General features: G+C 36.0%; 2 protein-coding genes across 2 annotated transcripts in view; one reads left to right on the plus strand and one right to left on the minus strand.

Annotated features, from left to right (window-relative positions):
- The window catches only part of LOC145687901 (uncharacterized), a 281153-nt gene that overhangs the window by 151243 nt on the left and 108741 nt on the right, over positions 1-21169 (plus strand). The gene's annotated exons all lie outside the window — the stretch shown is intronic.
- LOC145687898 (A disintegrin and metalloproteinase with thrombospondin motifs 16-like) overlaps positions 1-21169 on the minus strand; it is a 176459-nt gene that overhangs the window by 18370 nt on the left and 136920 nt on the right. The window contains exons 7-10 of the mRNA XM_081761441.1: positions 17856-17964; positions 14887-15021; positions 4303-4474; positions 1974-2066 (exon numbers count right to left, since the gene is read on the minus strand). Of these exons, the coding sequence (XP_081617567.1) occupies positions 1974-2066; positions 4303-4474; positions 14887-15021; positions 17856-17964 (509 nt within the window). The remainder of the gene's footprint in view (positions 1-1973; positions 2067-4302; positions 4475-14886; positions 15022-17855; positions 17965-21169) is intronic.

The raw sequence follows: 21169 nt of genomic DNA on the forward strand, positions 1-21169 counted from the left end.
ATTCAAAATTGAGTAAAAAAGTACTTTAACAATTAGATTATATTAGTATTCAAAAATAGGAAAGGGAGTATTTATTCTGCTGCCTTGTTGGCACAGGGAAACTTCTCCAAAATTACAAAGGTAGATGAATTTCACACTGCACTAAAAAAATTATAGTAAGTACGCCTTCTACACATTAATATTGATGTTAGACATTTTCATCTTCAAAGCTGGGAAATAGAAGTAATTTTTGAAGTACTCGTATTTTTTCAAAAACTGATTTCTATTTTCGAACTTTTAAGAGGAAAATGTTTTAACTTCAATATTAATGTGTAGAAGGCGTACTTACTATAAATTGCCCAGTGCAGTGTAAGAGTAATCTACCTTTCTAGTTCCAGGAAACTTTCCCTGTGCCAGCAAAGCAGCAGAATAAGTACTTTTTTCTCATTTTTGAATACTAATAAAATCTCATTTTTGAGTACTTTTTTACTCATTTTTTTAAAAAAACCCTTCTCATTTTTGAGTAGAGTTTTTCTTAAATTTGAGAGGAAATATTCTCAATTTTTGAGAACGTGTGTTTCTCATTTTTGCGGCTATCTGAGCATTTCGAATACTTTTCTACTCACTTTTGAGTATACATGTTCTCAATTGTGAGGAGAGCATTACTAGTTTTTGAACAAAGAGTTTCTCAATGTTGATTACATTCATCTCATTTTACGGTTAACTTTCTCATTTTTGAGAAAATATGTTCTCGTTATTTTTGAGAAATAGCAGTTTCTCATTTTATTTAAGAATATTTTATCTCGCTTTTAAGAGAATTTTTACTTAAAAGTGAGTAAAATTTACTCAAATTTGAGTACATATTGTTCTTATATTTTGAACACCCACACATTCTCACTTTTGAGAACAATGTATTCGGAGCTATTCTGAGAACACAATGTTCTCAAATTTGAGTCAATTTTACTCATTTTTAAGTAAGTATTTTTAACAGTGCAATTGTATACAAAAGCCTTCGTCTAGCTAGGGACTTCGCCCCCAGATACCCTCATTTGCTCGGGCTACGGCCTCGCACTTCTCATATCCCTAACGTCTCTAACCTTAAGGAATTTCGGGAAATGTCATTGCAACTGCGACTGCTTCTTTCTTTTATATATATATAAAAAAAAATCTTCTTCCCTTGTAGGGGAAATATCGAGAAACTCTAAAACACGTCTTTTTCTTCTCTTTTTTATATTCGCCTTTTTCTTCTCTTTTTTATACCCGCCTTTTTCTTCTCTTTTTATACTCGCCTTTTTCTTCTCTTCTAAGGTATATATAAACACTGACACTCGTCTTTAATTATTTTAAGTGAAGAGTCTAAATATTAAATTTCATGTCTCTAGTCTGAACGAATATCAAGGTATGGCCATCCAATTATAACAATTGTAACTTCACCATTTTTTTCTTCCGCTTTGTTTTTCCCTTCTATTGGAAATATCAAGAAAAGATGAAACATGAGTGTAATTATTTTAAATGACAAATTCAAGTAAAGAAGGTCCACATCTTTAACCTTAAGGACTTCCGAGATATGAACATCTTATTACAATAATTGTAATGCCCACCTTTTTTTTCTTCTCGCCCCTTTTTCTTCCCTTCCAGATCAAATATAACAAGAGACGCTGAAAGGCGTGTGTAATTATTTTAAATGAGACTCCATATACCAAACTTCGTTTCTGACATTCTGAAAATCCGTGATATGGAGAATTTAAGACAATAATCGTTACCATTTCCTCCTATCCCCGCCAATTTCCAAAAACCCTTCCTGAGTGGGACCTTATAATTCCTACCTTAGGTGGTTTGGTAAGTGAATTAGAACATATATTTAACACACTTTTGATTGTTAAGAAGACAAAAGCAATATTACGAACAATTCTTAAGATAGGAACATCCCAAAAGACAACAACAATACATATTTAAAGATTAAAGTTTATCATATTGAGAATTCAAAAATCTACCTTTCCTTCTGCACAAGGGGTCCCTTCCAGTGTAGCTGTATTTGGTATTTTAACAACATATCCTTTACGACACGAAATTGTTTTACAAACGTCCTGAAACAGAAAGTAATAATAGTACATGTTAGAAACTAGACATATAGAGTGAGTTACACAATCAGGCGAGGGGGAACCCGCCCCGGAACTGTGAGATTCGCCCAGGGACATTTCTCCGATCGGACTCAACCTTATTTGCTGTTTTTTACTCCACATGCATTCAGTCCCACAGGGAGAGCCTTCGAAAATCACTGTTTACCATAGTTCCAAGTAGGGTTGCCAACTTTTGAATATCAAAATACCGGACACCCTCCTGGAGTACGTATACTCTGAAAATCGTGACATCATTGCTCGCCAAAAATGTAAAAAAGACCTGAAACTGGTTATTTAACATAAAATTTAACGATTCAGAGTTCAAATTTTATGACTGTAGTTATTTTGAAGCATTTTTAAAACTTACTTATTCCAATTTTCGGTTGAGTCGGCACATGTAGTTTTTGTAGTTTACAATCAATAATAAGTCGTATTTAAAATAGAAATGGAAATACAATTGACAATATAATTATGACATGCTCAAAATACTTGAAAACTAGGTCTTATCAGCTTCGCTGTGGGTTGTAATATATCATAATGCCTACATACTTTTACTGGATCTGATGCATTAGCTAATTGGAAGATGTAGCTAAGGCTGAAAGTACTAGCTGCGGTCTTGAAAATGTACTTTTGTTGACCTTTAGCAGTTTTGATAAGTTCAGTAAATTTCCGTGTCTTCAACTCTTCAGCAAATTCATTGCACGACAGACCGATATCAAAACGAATTGTAAGCTCTGCTTTTAACCATGTTCATCGACAAACGATTCCTCTCGTCACTTTAAAATTATCTGAATAAAACAGATAATAGGACTAATAAGAGTAAAAATTACCGGATATTTAATGTCCGGTATTGAGGTCGTACCGGACACCGGACAAGGAGGTGAAAAACCGAACTGTCCGGTAAAATAGCGGACGGTTGGCAACCCTAGTACCTAGTGGTACTCTGTTTAGACTTGGCAACACTTACAATAATAACCCAGCGTTACCTTTCTCTTAGAAGAACACATAGGCCTACAGAAAACACATACCCACAACACATACACACACATACCGATATACTATTATTTAAGTATTTAAGCCTATTTATACCATTTTTTATCTCAGCTATTGTTAAATGTGTTTCAGAAACACAAAAGACATCTATTAGAACGCACTTTTCCCCACATAAAAGTGTATTTTCACCTCTGCCTTATTGATAAATTATGACATGCGATTTTCTTAATGTTTTTCTGACAACCAATAGTGCTTGGCGATAACAATCATGTGATAGTTTTATTCTAGGATCCAACAAGAGCTATCGCGCTTGTACTTACAGTAAAGCTTCTGTGTAAAAGCGGTGCTGCAAATTTAAAATATCCCTTAAGCTAGAGGTTGCCATGTTGCAAAAATCTTGCAGCTGTCATTAAAAAGTATTGCAACCCTACAATATATCTCCATATAAACATAGTCTTGAAAGGGACATGTAACATTTTTTTTTTTCATCTTGCAAGGAGTCAAACCATGTGCAACTTTCTGGGTGGTCTTGCTTGCTACCTGCTATCGCCCTCCCACTCACATAAAAAAAACAGTTTCGCCGCTTCCGAAACGACATAGATTCTTTTGGACGGGGAGGGGAAGCACGCCCAAATAGTGACGAGGCTCACTATTTATCCACTAGAGTGCAGTGCTGCATGGTTGGAGATATCTTTTTCTTGCTTTCAGAAAGTTGTAATGTGTAAATAGTAAATAGAAAGATGGGGTTGCAAGAATTTTTAATGACAGCTACAAGATTCTTGCAGCATGGCGATCTAACTTTACACTGTGAATGTTTTAAAAGCAAATTATCAGCTTAACAATAGGTTTTCAGCCTACTCTTTGTTCAGGCTTAAGTTGGGGATAAAACTACTTGTAGAAACAAACACTACAAAAGAGAATCGTTCCCCAACGGATGAAATGTTACAAGCTTAGTTCCAGATCTATTCATAAGTAAACTATATATATATATATATATATATATATATATATATATATATATATATATATATATATATACATAAACAGTAAAATCCCAAATGTATACCCCAAAATAGATTTGTCAGGAAGACCTAAAAATTCAATAAGGAGTTGCAATCAATGTCATAATCCTTGTCTTACATAGAATTAAGTAGAAAGATTAGAGAAATTATCTTTGTAGATCAATATGAATCACTGATAAATAACCCACCACAGTAGTATTGTCTGGGAGTATCCCTGTGTACGATTTCCAACCCTTGCCATACATGAAAAGACACTGAGCATTGGCGTCGAATTGGAGTCCAGGCAACTGTTCTTCGTCCTCACCGTCGTGTTCGTCGTCTGTGCGTCGGTTGGGCGTATGCCACAGACAAGAGGCCAAGCTAAAAAAAAAAAAAAAAGTTTAAAATAATATCGTAATATGACTGAAGTTAATTGGTAAAGGGCAAATCATATTTTATTAGTTTTGATGTTAATATTTTGTAAATTTTCATATTTTAAATGAAAATAAAAAAAACTCAATTCCCACTCTGGTGCTGTTAGGTCGTTCACATTTTTAGAGCAATTAAGGAAGTCTCGTAATAAGTCTAAACTATGTCTCGATAAAACATTCTTTTAATAGGAAATATAAATTATGTTATGCAGCAATATGTCAAGTCAATAACAAACACTTCCTACTTCGAGTCATGAGGACATTTTTGAAAATGTAATTATAAGCGGAAGAAATGACGCTACCAAAAACTAGGAAGAAAAGGTAGTTAAAAAAAAGTAGTGAACTTGAGAGAGTTTTGAAGTGACCATCACAGAGGAAGGTTCGACCTCTTAAATTTTCTCTGATCAAAATCTTGGTGAGTACATGCTGGTTACGAATCGATAACACACTTCTATTATTCGACTTTATTACCAATTTCATTCACATCAAAATATATCTTCTAATTTAATACGACAGTTATTATTGATTTTGTCATAAGGCCACAACACCAGTTTTGGGTAATTATCTGATCTGACACCTCTAGTTTTATTTATGCAATCAAAACTATCCATCTTAACAAATTATTGCTCTACCTAAAATTAAATAGTTAAGTTTCGTCATGAGAATGCATTCTAAATTGCCCCCATGGTTAGCATGGTTAGCAGTTAACATGGTTATTATTACATTAGCTATGTGTGGATGTAAATTGTGTATGTCGACGTTGGCACAGTAATATTCCAAATGGTTATAATCTCCACTTAAAAGTTGGTAGTCTTACATTTGTTATTTTTAGATTAAACCCCACACCATTACAACCCACGAAGTGGTTCAACATTCTAATGAGTGTTTAGAATATAGTAGCTCAGTGGTAGAGTGTCCCCCTACATCTCTGGTGCGTAGGATCTTTGGTTCGATCCCAGCTCGCATCAAGTGAGCTTTGCGATGGACAAACTCCATGTGCGTGGGTTTTCTCGAGGTTCTCCCACTTTATTAATATCACCGCTTTTCATTCATCCTAATTATCACTGTCTCCTTTAGCTTTCACGGAATAACCATGGGACGTAAAACTGAAATATTTCACTTAATTTTTCCTCAGTATACAATACAAAGTCCATTTCCCTAGTTGTATAGTATAACGAAAAATAGAACATTATATAACAGGAAGTAATATTAAGAACGCCATTAAACGAGAAAATGCTATTATATCAATGTATGATGTTATTGTGATATTAATTACATTTTTTGTTCGTTTGTTTAGAGCTTAATGTTCTTTTCCTGCAGGAAGGCTAATGTGATCTCTGTCGTCCTAAAGGCGAGAATACTTATCACTTACTCATAGGGTCAAAACTGTGCCTGGCAACCCTTACTTTTTACGTCAAATGTATCTACGTGAATCTTCATGATAATGAGATCTGACAAAATCGCAATGAAAACACTGCTGCAAAATCGTGGCAAACAACACGAAAATCAAGTTGTGACAAATGACACCGTGACAAATAACATACCACTCCGACAGGGATGATATTTTACAAAATTTCGTCTTAACCTCTCCTTAGGGTTCAAGAAGTAAATTTACAAAATTTCAAGTGCCTATACCCAACAATCTCGGAAATGTGGTGAATGGCGAAAACATTTTTGAACCCAACCTTAACCCCTATTGCGGTTAATGTAACGCAAAAGAACATAGGGTTAAAGGAAGACACTTGTCGAAAATTTCAAGTTCCTAACTAATACGGTTTTGTGAGTCAGTGGAAGGAGTAGCTCCATATAGAAAAGCCAAATACCGCTGTGTCTAAAGTATTCAATGATCTGCCTGTCTTGACATGTGTGAGTACTTCGCAGAGTAGATGCTAACGGAATCAGATTCACCGTCTGCAAACTACACTACGAAGCATGGAGAAATGTGTGTTAAGAATCAGCTGCAAAGATCGGAAAGGAATCACATGAATCACCAGGACGTCGGAGTGACACATAGACCCTATTATTACTAAAATAAAAGCACTAAAATGACAGCGGGTTACACATATTGCAAAAAGAAAGCATGATCGATGGACAAAAGTAATTTTTGACTAAAGAGACAAGAAACGACCTAGGAAACGTCAATGGGCAAAGAGGTGTGACGAAATAACAAGCACTGTTACGAAACGAAATAACAAAAAAATTCCGAAAAAAATGTGGTTGTAAAGAAGAGTTGGAAAAATCTTCATAGGGCAGTAGATTGACAATAGTTAACTATTACATGAAATGAAATGAAATTTTTAAGTTTTACGTCCGACTGTTATGCCGGCTAGAATAAATTAAACAGTAATGATGAGAAATGAAGGAAATGGTGGAATGAAGAAAGTGGGAGAATCCCGAGAAAACCCGCTACACACGCTATTTGTCCAGTATAAAGCTCACTTGGCGCAAGCTGAGATCGAACGAAGGACTCCGCGGACCAAAGGTGAACGCTTTACCACTGAGCCACCGCGCCCCCTTGACTATTACATACTGTATATACTACAAAATTTGAAGGTCTTGTATGGTCATCCGAGTGAAGAATTCTCCTTTTTCTTCCAAATATCTTGGCCAAATATTTGGAAACGTTTAAACACGTGTCATGCTAAATTATTTTAAATAAAAATCCAAATACAACATTTCATGCCTCTAACGTTGAGGGATTCCGAGACTATTATTAAGTATGCTGTCCGTTGATATTAATGACGTTTTAATTACTTTCTTAGTTTCGAGTGTAGAGATATTTCTTCCACGTTCCTCGTTTTTCAGCTTCGTCTTTTAACTTCCAATATTTTCTTCTAGTTTTCAAATCACCGATCACTTGCGCTCTTCTTCCTCTTACTCCTCCCTTTCCTTCCACCTTTCTTTCTATGAAGGTCTGAAGAACACAATTTCTTCGCAAGATATGTCCAATCCAATGAGCCTTTCTACGAAGGCTGCTGGCTAAAAACGTCCTCTTCTCTCCTACCCACTTCAAAACATCTTAGTTTGTTACTCTCTCTGTCCATTTTGTTTCCTCCATCTTCCTTCAACACCACATTTCGAAGCTCTCTAAATATTTCCCCCCTCTAACTCCCACAATCTTCAAGTTTCTGAACCATATAGTCCTATACTCCATATATATAGCACTTTACCAACTTAATCCTTAGTCCAATATTAAACCTGCTAGTTTGAGAGTGATCCTTTTTTGTTTAATACCTCTCTGGTTACGGTAATTCTTGATCTTGTTCCTTTCATGGAGTAGGCATGTCTCGTCAAAATACTTCGATATTTGAAATTATCGACCTCTTCAAGTTATCTTTGTTCTATTCTGACCTATAAGGGCGCATTTCCACGGGATATTCTCATGACTTTCGGTGATCTGTCCTCTAATCTTAAAACCTCCAATTCCCAACGATGCTTTCTTTTTTAAACATTCAATGTAAAAAAAATGAAATGAAATCTTTGAGTTTTACGTCCCACGGTTATGCCGGTTAGGCTAAAGGAGACAGTGAAGATGAGAAATGGATGAAATGGTGGAATGAAGAAAGTGGGAGGAAACGGGAAAACCCCGAGAAAACCCACGCACACGGTGTTTGTCCACCACAAAGTTCACTTGGCGGGGGCTGGGATCGAACCCGGGACCCCAAGCACCAGAGGTGAACGATCTACCACTGAGCCACCGCGGTCCCACATTCAATGTAAATGTTGAATAGCTGTTAATATATACTACATCCTTGTCTGACTCCTCTTCCAGCATGTGCGGAGTTATGGGGGAGGCATGGGGGCATTGCCCCCCCCCCAACGTTTTGACAAAAATAAAAGTGTCACTTATAAGATCCTTCAATTCTCATTTGTGTTTACCGTGTCCCCCAACAGATAAAAGGTCTGCCCCCCAGCAGACAATTCCTAACTCCGCCCATGTCTTCCAGTCTCTACACTAGTGGTATCACTCGTTGCAAGTTGCGAGCGAGTCGTCGATCTCTCCCGTTGACCTCGATTTTTTAAAGTATTTTCAAAAAGTTTGATGAAATTAACCCGCTCAAAAGCTTTTTGCCATTCGATTAAGCAGAAACACAACACTTCCTTTACGTCTCGAACTCTTTCTGATATAATTCTCAACCTTATATCATCTCTGGTGCTTTTTCCTTTCCAGAATCCAAATTAATTCTCCCCAACAGCAATAATCTTTTCAATGTGGGAGACATGGCAGACCTGGGTTCGATTCCCGGCGGAAGCTCATGTGGTTCGGATTCCACGCTCATCAGTAGGTCCTGTCTCATATATCCTCGCTACTGAAAGACACATTAAACTCAAAATCAGCTCAACTTTTCAATGTGGGGAATAAGGCTAACGGCAATTGCCTGATTATTTATCCTTGACCGTCATGTAAGCCCGAACATCTGTATGTAATGCGAGTTACATACAAGCAAGGCGTTCTTAGGAGCTGCGAGAAACAACTAAAATGAAATGAAATCTTTTGAGTTTCACGTCCCACGTGCACGCCCTTTAAGCTAAGGGAGACAGATCATTAGGGCAAGTGGATGATATTGGAAGAATTGGTGGAATGAGGATGTGCAAGGATACGGAAGTATACTGGAAAACCCACGGACACGATGTTCTCAACGTTAAACTTACTTAGCCGGTATCGAACCAAGAACCCCGCGTATACCAGAGGTAAGTGCGCTGGTATTTTTGGTGGATTTTTTTCCTGAATTAAGACCCGGGAACGATGAGAACTTAAAGCTACCCATATGTATTCACAAATTTACAAATACAAAATTAGAACTAGCTCTCTTTCAAATTACTGATTAAGTAAACAGTCGTAAATGAGTGTTTTTCTGATGGGGACACAACAATGATAATAACCAGTTATTGTAAAGTGTAGTAGCTTTGCCTCAATTAAACTGCTGGGTGTATTTAGATCCGTCACGCGAGATATCCGGCTGAAAAGAACAAGCATTTCCGTTAACAAGTCTCATGCTCCATAGACTCCACTCCACTCATCAACTTTGCAATATTTAACGTACATACGTCAGAAGAAAGCTCACAACTGTTCTTAAGAGTTTGTACACATTTACAAAGAAAGATACATGTTATAACACCCGTTTTACGTGAAACAATTAAATTACTTTGTTATCCATTTATAATTGTTAGTTTCTACTTATATCGATGCGTATGACCCAGGTTCGACTTCCAGTTGCAACATAGGGTTAGGATCTCATTTTGACCTATAGGTTGACCTTCAAAGGGCAAAAATGGTTTCGGACTGGTTCACATGATGAACATTAGGTTCTGAGTTCAAATATCTATATAGGTATTTTTGATGTTATGTTTAGTTCCCTCTGAATGATTCCAGAATACATCAAAGCGTTGCCTTTATAATAAAAAGCAATTTGTAAAGTAATAAAGCGTATTATTATTAGTAGTATTGTTTTGAGTTTTACCGTCTTAGATTTACGCACCGCGGATAAGGGAGACAATGATGATTAGACGGATTATAATGGTGGAATGACAAAAGTGGAACGAAACCTGAGAATTTCCAGGTTCTCCACCATAGAGCCCACTTGATATTAGCAAGAATGGAACCAAGAACCCCCACGAGACAGTGCTGAGCGCTCTACCACTGAGCCACCAACACCCGTTATTATTATTATTATTATTATTATTATTATTATTATTATTATTATTATTATTATTATTATTATTATTATTGAAAATTATTGAAAATTATTTTGCTTTCACAGGTCAAACTATAGGTAACTCTTTCATCCCCCCAATCATATTATTAAACTGCGAAAATATTGATGTAATGATATGCACTTCTGCGTCAAAGTAATACATACACTCTTTATACATATTTTTTTTTTAATGAAGATATTTTAAGTAATGAATGTGAAGAGAAATAAGTATTAATTAAAGAAAATTTAAAATTTAAAGACTAAAGCCTTTTCTGTATCCGTTTATTTCATCTTCGTTTCGTATCATTATTCATAAAAGCTATCCAAATATATATATATACAATGAAGGAACTGTCATGGTCTGCATTTCCTGAAAGAATAGCCAATATGATAAAATATCTAGCAAACCTTTTATTGCTCTCCATTTGAAGAGAATTTGAGCACCCGATGAATTACCCAATAATAACATGCCATATTGTGAATGACAATGAAAATAAAGCATAAATTGCTGTCAGAAGCATGGTTTCAGTAACTGATGCCCTTAGCTTGTGAAACAATATTCTAGATAGTTTTTTTACATAGATGTTCAATATACATTCCAGTTTATCTTTGAATCTAGGTAGATTCTCAGAAGTTCTACAGAATTTCATACATCTAGAATTAGAGATGCAAAAAAGCCGGCTTTTTTAAATCGATGGTTTTTTGCACATAAAAAGCCGGCTTTTTTGAAAAAAAAAACGAGAATTTTGGAAATTTTGGCTTTTTTCATTTTCATGATTTTCTATTTAAATAGCTTTCTTATAGTATATTCTAAAGTTAAATAAGATTTCATGACCTAAATGCTATATTTCGCTCTGGAATTCACCATCATGATGGATGGAACACATGTTTTATGAATCAAAGTAAACATAAAGTATTTGAGGGTAACTGTAGAAGATATTCACAGTTATCGACATTTTTTTCTTTTCAACATAATTTCTTTTTAGTCATCCATGTTCCTAGAGATTAGTAGGCCTACTCTAGCTTCCAGCACATAAGTTAAACTTTTGTTTTTCAATATATCCGTCAGAGCGTACGTTTGTCAGTATATCTCTCAAAGCGTACTTCCACATTCTTGTTATACTGTAGCTGTGCAATGATTTAGCAATAATCTTCCGGATACAAACTTGAATACCATTTTATATAAATAATCAGTAGCGGATTCAGAAAAGTATTTTGAGAGGTGTTTCTCTGCTTAATGTTTGTTTTTTCAAAAGTTCCTAATTTTTATTTGGGAGCAGCTTGAAGTTTATGAGTACAAGCATAACTAATATTTCGTTTTGTTTATATATTCAACAATAACCTTCCGGATACAACCTTGAAGACCATTTTATACTGATAATCAGTGGCGGGTTTAGAAAAGTATTTTGGGAGGAGTTTTTGTTATTAATGTTTAGTTTTTCTAAAAATACCTAATTTTTACTTGAGAAGAGCTTTAAGTTTATGAGTAAAGGCATAACAAATATTTAGTTTGTTTTAGAAATTCTGAAATTTCGGGTACAAGCTACACCCGTAAAACCTCCCCACCCTAACCCCCTTCGCAAATCCGTCACTGCTGGTAATTCGTAATAACAACGATTTAAAAACGATAAGAAAGGAAGTCGGCCACAACTCTCAGTACACGCATTATCTCTACATTCACAGATACTGTACAATTAAGAAAAACTGTCAAAATCGTCGAATGCGGGGTTAATCCCGGACTTCCCGATAGAAGCGCAAAAGCTAACCACTCACTCATGTTTGTTGTGTAGTTGTGCTTAAATATATCCCCTCTCTCTATGGCCTATGGAATCCGAAGGTTCAATGCCGCGTTCACAAAAGTTCTTTACTGACTTCAATCCTTAACCAACTGGATCCAGTTTTTACTTTGTATTCCTATTTCTGCGAGATCCATTTTAATATTGTCCTCCCATCTGCACCTAAGTCTTCCTAATGGACGTTATCGGATTGGATTTCCAGTTAAAACTTTGAAAGCGTTCCTACCTTCTTCCATTCTGGCTGCATGGTCTGCCAACCTGAGCCTTTTAGACTTGATGATCGTAACGATGTTTGACAAACCGTATAAATTATGCAGTTCTTCGTTATGAAGTTTCCCTCATTCCCGTTCTTCTTGGGTCCGAATATTCGTCTCAAGGTTTTATTTTAAAATACTTTCAGTCTGCGTTCTTCCCTCAAGCGCAAGGGCGCCCATGTTGTGGTTTCCAAGGGGGGGGGGCAAATATAAGCGAGATTTCAAATATAGTTTCAAATTTTGTTATAACTAATGTAAAAATTCTATTGGGCTTTCGATATTCCCAAGTACGATTTTCTCTTGGGGGGGGAGAGCGCCCCACATTGCCCCCTCTGATGGGCGCCCTTACTCAAGCGATTATGTTTCACAACCATAAAACACAACAGGCATGATTATCGTATTTATATATTTTAAGCTTTAAATTCCTTGACAGAATTCGCGACGACAAAATACTTTGAACTGAATAATAACACGAATTTCCTGATTTCAGTCGACATTTAATTTCTTTGTGGATATGATTTTGGTTTGGTGATATTGATCCCACATATTTGAAAGTGTCCACTTTGTCGAAAGTATTATTTGATATTTTAACGCATCCATAATTTTCCATATTACGATCCCGTGAACTTCCATCTATTTAGTTTTCTTTGCATTTCTTTCTATTGTTCTCTTATCATCTTCTATTAAATTTACATCATCAGCATACGCCGTAACCTGGTGAATACAATTCAGCTCTAGGGCTTGGTTGCTATCTTTAATTTTCCTTATAGCGTACTCCGGAACAAAGCTGAACAATAATGGCGATAACGCATCTCCTTGTTTTAGGCTATTCTCGACGTGGAAGCTCATGGACAAGAATTTTTCTGCTCGGACTTTACTCTGGGATTTATTTAAACACATTTTAATTAATCTAACTAGCTTTTACGGTATTCCGAATTCTGAAAGTATGTTGTGCAATGTTTCCCTTCTATCCGAGTCGTAAGCCTTTTCAAAAGCACTAACTGGGTAATATATTCCCATTTCTTTTCGAGTATTTAACGAATAGTAAACATCTGGTCGATAGTTGATCGATTTCCCTAAATCCACACTGATAATCTCTTTCATCTGAGTATGGAATCAATCTTGTTAATAGAATGTTAATTGAAATGCCTCGATAATAATTACATTCAGTTTTGTCGCCTTTCTTGTGAATTGGAACAGTGATTGATTCTTTCCACTCTTCTTAAATGTATTCCATAGTTTTTCTCTTTTTTGTTGAATTCCTGTCGTTAAAAATTCAGAAACCTTCACGACTTTGTAAACCGTGATGGTGGTTATAAGTCTAGGAAACCGCACAATTAGATGAACAGTCTATTACGCATATGATTCATTAACAGAAAATTTGGTACTTTCCCGATTCTGAACAAGCTTAAGGAACAGTCAGTGCATTATAGAATTCGGAATTTTACCGATTTTGCAGATTCCAAGCACCTGATAGGTGGTAATATTATTACGTATGTGATCAATGAATGAAAAATTTGTTCGAAATATTCATACAATGTATATGAAAGTTAACTTAAAAATTTCAAGAATGTACAGAACCACCCGAAACCAAGTTCTTGATGTGCAGCTTTTAAGATTATCATATAAATGAATTTCTCTCATGTTTTATTTTTTGTTTCAAAAAGAGAGTGTGTGATATTTTGAAGTAAAAATACTACATATAATTTTGCTAGTTATTTATGTATCTTTTTTTTAAAAAAAGTACTTATTTTTGTGTATAAGAAGTTAAAAAATTATTATATATATATTGGTTAATCCTTTGGAAATCATAATGTAAATATGTTAAGAATTAAAAAAAAATATATATTTTCGAAATTCATGGTTCATTTTAGAGGTTCTATATTATTATCTACATCAACCACTAATCAAATGAGTTCTTGTGCTGTAGAGAAGCGAAAGAAAGTCTGCTTTATTAATTTGAAGCAAAATTTTGAAAAAAGCCCAAAATTTCCCAAGTAAAAAAGCAAAGCAGAAAAAAACGATTTTTTCCCCCCAAAAAAGCCGTTTTTTTCCGAGCCCTTGCATCTCTATCTACAATACATCAGTAACATGATTACCAAGGGAAAAAAATGAATGGTTTTTGTTTTAATTTCATTGAGACAACATTTGTTGAGATAACATCTTAATGACATTTCTAATATTTCGTAGTTTTTAACTCCCATTAAAGTCTTATGAGTACCTAGAAGTGCTGTGTTGTGACATTACAGATCTTTTACTACCGGTTTCACTATTAAATTGGCATAATTTCGAAATCTACCGCGGTTTTTTAATGTGAAGCTAAATTCGCTGGTTTACTGTGTGGCATTCAAACAGTAATAAGACTTCCTATTTGACATATATCTGATTTATGCTATTCATTCAAGACGTATAGTGCTTCATGCACAATGTTCTTGAGGAGAATACTGTAAATCATCCAAACCATTGCTTTTTCATGTTGTCTAAACGAACACTTCAATCTACGAATATTTTTTTTTTAATATTGCATGCTGTACTAGCTACGTCTGAGTGAATAATATAGATCAAACCTAGTACTTAATCTACATAAAATAATAATAAAAAAGAAAATACTCTTACTCATTGTGCAGATAATCTTGCAATGCAGCTCGGCTACAGGGTGACCAAGTGACAACACCAGCTGAAAGTACAGGTCCCATTATATGGGAAGTTTTCTCGCAATGGTTCCCTTCTCCGTCGTGGTTCATGCCCATGCTAAGGGGAATACAAAAAATAAAAGTTCAAAGAAATAGAATATGTCTCTAAACATTTGACGGAATAACAATCTCGTTATAGAAATAAACGATGTTGTTGATCAAATTAAATCGCGACGAGGTCTAGATTGAGATTAAAACTACAAATATAAAATTACTACATATATATTGCCTCCGGGGTAAAACAGAAGTTCCGTGGCTTCAAAAATTGTATTTTATAAGCGACACAAAATTCATTGATGCACATTTACTTTAGGATGACATTTCCTTAATGGCTGTGAATACAGCATATTCAGCGAGAAGTTAACCTAAAATTGAGTTTGAAAAAGCTGTTATTCACCTTCGCTTTTCCTGTCTAAAATGTTAATACGAAGAAAGAGCCTATCTGGTTGCAATATGTGAACAGATTTTGCGGGAAATGGCTGAAATTCAGGTTAAATGTAGACGAGACTATGTAGATTTTATATTTCAAAAGAAAATTGTAATAAAATGGATGGAACATAGTAAAAAAAAAACAAAAAAAAAACACGAAACATTAACATTACTTTTAATGGAAAATCAATGAAACACTAAATTCCTCCGCTTATCTCAATCTCTAAAGCCAAAAAGGGAGATGTCTCAAATTCATCATTAAAGATACAACAGACTATGTAGATTCTACACTCAGAAAAGAAATTGCCCTAAAATGGATCCAACATAGTAAAAAATCATGAAACATGAAATGGAAAATCAATTGAAAAAATTAATTCGTCCATATATCTCAAACATTGTAATAAGAAGATGGTTAATTGAAAGCTTATTGCAAAGACATATTGAAAAGCTTATAAACAATGTATAGCACTTAAGGTAAATATGGATAAAACATTGCCAAAAGTCAAGTTGTTCGAATAAAATCAAATAATAATAATAAAATATATCTATAACTTCTTCGAATTAGCCAGGGCACCCCACGTGGAGGTTACGTACTTGAGATATCTCACATCAGGATTTGGAATCCCAAGACTCGATTTACCACACAACATGACTTTTGACCTGATCACGTGAAATAGTCTGGTCCTTACGAGAAACCGGATAGGCCTTTTGTCGGAGTTCAAGAAAGCGACAGTAAGAAAAGGCACATTAATATCACACATGTTACTGCTACGAAGGCGCTGAGTGGGCGCTATTTAAGTCATTTTTCTTACTTAAAATATATATTAGTTTATTTAGTCTATCCGCGTTTCTTATGTGTTTGACAAGTACTTGCTTTTGAAACTCATTATTTTATTGCATTTGTTTTTCGATTTATCTGTTGTGTTTTATTTCACGTTGTTCTTCTTCCACAACATCACACGAGTGCACCAATCCTGTAACTTCTTGCTAGTTTCATATGATTATAAAATTGCCACATTTTTTACGCGGTTTTTCAGTACTATTCTGGTTTGCACAAACTTCTATATAAATAGCAAGATAGAAACAAAACACCGTGATTCTTTATACTCTGCCCTATGCTTTTTATACGGAATATTTCATAGTACTCGCCGTTCATGTTAGTTCCCCTCTTTCTTCACTATTATTTATTTTACAAATATGTCGTGTGCATAAATTACTTTATTTCTGATATAACACACTTTACCTATACACTTTCTAAACTCTAGCAGCTCTATTCTCAATCATTACCTTCAAAGACATAAATTATTATTAATTTCATAGTTTTTAGTAACGAAATATATATCAAAATAATGGTTCTAATTCTTACATGTGGGTACAACCTTGCTTTCTTTTTCCGGTTCAACAAATGTAGACCCACCGTGGTCACTACAACAGTGTCGTATTCGTTTTTACTAATCTAGATGCCTGAATTAAGAAAATACATTTTTTAACACCAAGTAATTAGCTTAAATATTATATGCATGTAATGTATTTACATTGTCTCAATCTAAAGTGTAAACTTTTCTTTCATTTTAACCTCCTCAGGTCTGAAGGCGAATTTTCGTAGCTTGAGCTATCGTTGGCTATGAATTCATTGCTCAACTCTTATGCTAAGATACCTTCCCAGATCAGAATATCTCACCTAACCTTTGAACGAATCATAGACAACTTGAAAAAAATCAACAAAATATTTGTAGGTAGCAGCACGTTATCGAAATGGCAGAACACCAGCTTGAAAAACGTGCTCGTGCAAGTCGAGGTAAGTTGTCAATTATACAGTCCATTAGATACAACTTGTCCCTTCTGGCAGTTGCTTTCCTCTGTTTTTTCCTTCCTGCACGTGGTCACAACAATCAGGCAAGAAGAACTGTTTCTATGGCGTTATGCACATTCAGCCAATTGTAGTGGAACATTTCTCTCGCTCTGCAATGGTAAACATTCTACCCTTTCCGCACGTTGCCAATTTGAATATAAACAAATGCAAATTGTTTTAGTCGAATGTCAACTTGAGTAGTGACCTGCTGGTTACTGAGAGAATTCTTTGTAGTTCTCTTTTGTGCCATTTAATTTTATAAAACTGAGATTTACTTGCAATGAATGATTTCGTGTTTCAACAAAATACGTAAAAGCTGGCAACACAGCATTAAGCACCACGTGCGCGCAGCGAGCTGTTAGAAGGGACAAGTAGAATTAATTACAGTGTTTGTTAATTTCTTTTGAAAGACAAAGTACTACTGACGTTTATTAGATGGTTGCTAGAAGTAAGTGACATCCAGGTGTGATGCCATTCGGACCTGGGGAGGTTTCTTAGCTTAAGTGTTGAGCAATGCATTCGTAGTCAACGGTAGCTCCAGCTACCAAAATTAGCCTTAAGGTCTGAGGAGGTTAAGAAGCCTTAATGTCTCAAAGTGTAAGTATACTTACTTGTGTCCCATTTCGTGACTAACTATGAGAGCTGCTCCACCCAAAGATCGGCCCTCACTTAGAGTGCAACTTGTTACTTCGCGACACATTCCCCGAAGATAGGCCATTCCTGGAGAAATATAAAACATAGAAGGTATTAGAGATCTTTGTTTTATAACAATTGAAGGGGTGGATTCCAAAAGAGCCTAAGTCAATTCTTGTCAATTTTGAGATATTGTTTCTATTCAGTTCCATTTCAGCATCTCCGTATATTGAACAGGGTTTCATGTCAAAACTTCATAATCAAATTAATTGTAGGCAAAAGAAAATAGATGTGTTTCTCAAGATGTCCTCAGTCAACTGTATTCTCTGAAGTTATTTTGTGACTCATGCCTAAAAATACTTATAAAACTCTTGCTCTAGATGATAATTTCACCGTTATTTTACAAAAAGTACGCAATTACAATTTTTTTTTTTATGTAGATTACTTTTCTTTCACAGAAATAGAAAGATGGAAACACACATAAAAAGATCGTCTCCTATAAAACTTACTTTTTGACTTACGCTCTTTTGGAATTGGGCTCTTCAATTGAATCGTTGAGTTAGAAAACCGTTCATCTCCATCGGAGCTAATTTGAGAGGAGTGACAAACAAAACTAAATTAATCAATATGTATCTAATTATAGGAATATTTCTATTTTTGGAAAGTAGAGAAATGTCAGTTCTACGGTCCAAAAATGAAAACAGTCCTATATACCAGATGCTTATTCACTAATTTAGTTTTGTTTGTCACTCCTCTCAAATTAGCTTCGATGGAGACAGGCCCGCAACTAGAGTGGGACTAAGGGGTCCTGCCCTCCTAAACTTTTCGTGGCCCCTCCAGACCTCAATGCAAAATGCTATTATTAATACAAAAAACACAACTTAGATATTTGTAACAGAATTTTTAATGGCTTGGCCCCCTCTAACATATTTATGGCTCCCCCAATACCTCTGTGGCTGGCTTCGGGCTTGGATGGAGATGAACGATTTTCGAACTCCATCAACTCGATTCAATTGTAATGATTTGTCAGGAGTTTTTTCTGTAGTGCTAACAAGTTTACCAAATTAATCTCTTTCAATCACAACCCTTTTCAAGATTAATTCACAGTTTCCTGAGAGAATAGCGTTATTCGAGTTGGAAATTATGGACTAATGCTTCCTAAAGCGTCTTTAGGCGCACACTGAAGACATTAAATAGGGACGAGCGTCAAAGACGAGCTTAATAAAAAGACTTGCATGTCATCGGAAAATGTACCTAGAGAGGGAATCTTTTGAATCTATGTTCGGCATGGTTCTACCATCTCCCAGATATAGAACTAACGTGAGGAGTAACTATTGAAAGCAGGGTCACCATTTAAAGGGTTGATATGATCTTCATTGTCTGAAACAAAATCACACACGAACGATTTATTTCATATTTGTCCTCAGAAGTTGAAAACTTAGAAAGTCCCAGGATCATTTTAATGATAAATCATTCTTTCATGTGGTACGAAATAAAAACAAAATGGCTATTTCGTGAATAGATTTGTTTTATCCTTGAATCTCTCATGGCTATGTGGTAAGCGTACGTGCCTTCCACGAGGGAGATCCGGGGTTTTGCTCCCCACTGGAAGCTCATATGGTATGGATCCAATCCGCCTTATGCAGAATCGTTTTGACGTATGATTAGCGTCATACTAAAAGCCTGCAGGAAATATATGTTAGTCGAACTCTTTAGTACGGTACTAATCACGCTTCAGAACGATTCTGCATAAGGCCTCATATATCTTGTATAGCATTGGTGCGGAACGAGACACTAAACTCCATATCAACATGTCTTTATCCTTTTTGTAATGAACTGCACATTCTAGAGCACTAATTTCCAACTGAATGATCTGCGGCGTCACCATTCATTAGAGTCTTTCTATTTCAACTGTGCCCCTTCTGGCGCTGCTGTCGAGATGTGTGTTTTCCCGTTTGAAAAAGGAAAGACAAGTTGCTGTGGAGCAGATCTTTCAATTGTTGGATGCGGAAGCGTTGCAACAATGAATCATTTCACGAATTTCGCTGTGCACTGTCTTGTTATTCATTCTAAGTAACTTTCGGTATTCACTCGTTAAGACCAAACGACTTAATGATAAATTGGCAACACAGCCGAAGAGAGAGTTTCCTCCGTCAGAGGATGGCAGGGTTGGGCCGAAGTATGTTTCACATATTTTCCAAGGGCACACTTGAAATAGAAAGGCTCTACTTCCATTATCGGCAAATTACGGGGGCAGACAGGAAATATGGCGTTGTGATAAATGCAAGGATGTTATAAAATAGAGGATCTGCCCATACGTATCTTCAACATATGAGCTCAATGAAGCCAAAAAACAACCGAGCATCGTCCGATCCGGCACGTTTGATTGGTTACTTTTGTTTCCACCATGATTGTTGGCTCGAAACATTGCGATCTTAGTAGCGCGGAGTGGGCAGAGTAGGTGTCTCGAAGCTGTGTCGTATGGCTTCACGATTTTGTTGTATGGGCAGATCCTCTATTTTATAACATCCTTGGATAAATTTCACTGGTGAGGGCAGAGAACATCGACAGTCTAGTGGATGCTTTTGCAGATACGTTACTCGTGAATCCACGTCTATTGGTACACTGCCAACATTTGTTTATTCCGCTCCACTACCTCGCCCCCTCCCCTCCTTTCTTCTATTTGTTCTCCTTGCCGTTTCTACAATCGTAAGAGGCTGCTCTTTTGTCACACAGTTACCCAGTAAGAAGTGATTGTTCTAGAATTTCCTTTTCGTTTAATTCTCTAACATAGTTCAATATAGGAAACAAACCGAGGTGAACCGAGATTAAAAAGCTTCTGTTGTGAAAAGTTGTGAAACACAGCCTCTGTTGCTAAGCTGAGCCTGTAATTGGCCGAACTCGTCTATCAAAAACAGCAAATTTTATTCCTTTGACTATGGGCTACTTGTTCACCCAATTTCGCTGAGTCACGACCAGTAGTTATCGAGAAATTAAGTACCACATGCAACCCAAGCTAAATCTGTTCCTGGCCAAGCCCGGCTACCGAGCTTTATTTCTTAGACGATGAGTTACTTGCCAGACAAATTTGGTTCAGATCGGGCTTATAGTAACCGAGAAATAAAGTACCACATATCAGGAGAGTTGAGCCTGTCCCTAGTCGAGACAGGTCAGCAGCAGAGATGGAGTGGGTCAGTAGGTTGTGGGTTAAGTTTTCTGAGTGGGTGGCGGGTCGTGGGTCAACAGCAAGTGACCCACTACGACTCACCACCCATCGTGACCCACTTCGACC

Source organism: Thermobia domestica, chromosome 6 (assembly GCF_964235325.1).
Source record: "Thermobia domestica chromosome 6, izTheDome1.hap1.1, whole genome shotgun sequence".
NCBI lineage: Eukaryota > Metazoa > Arthropoda > Insecta > Zygentoma > Lepismatidae > Thermobia > Thermobia domestica.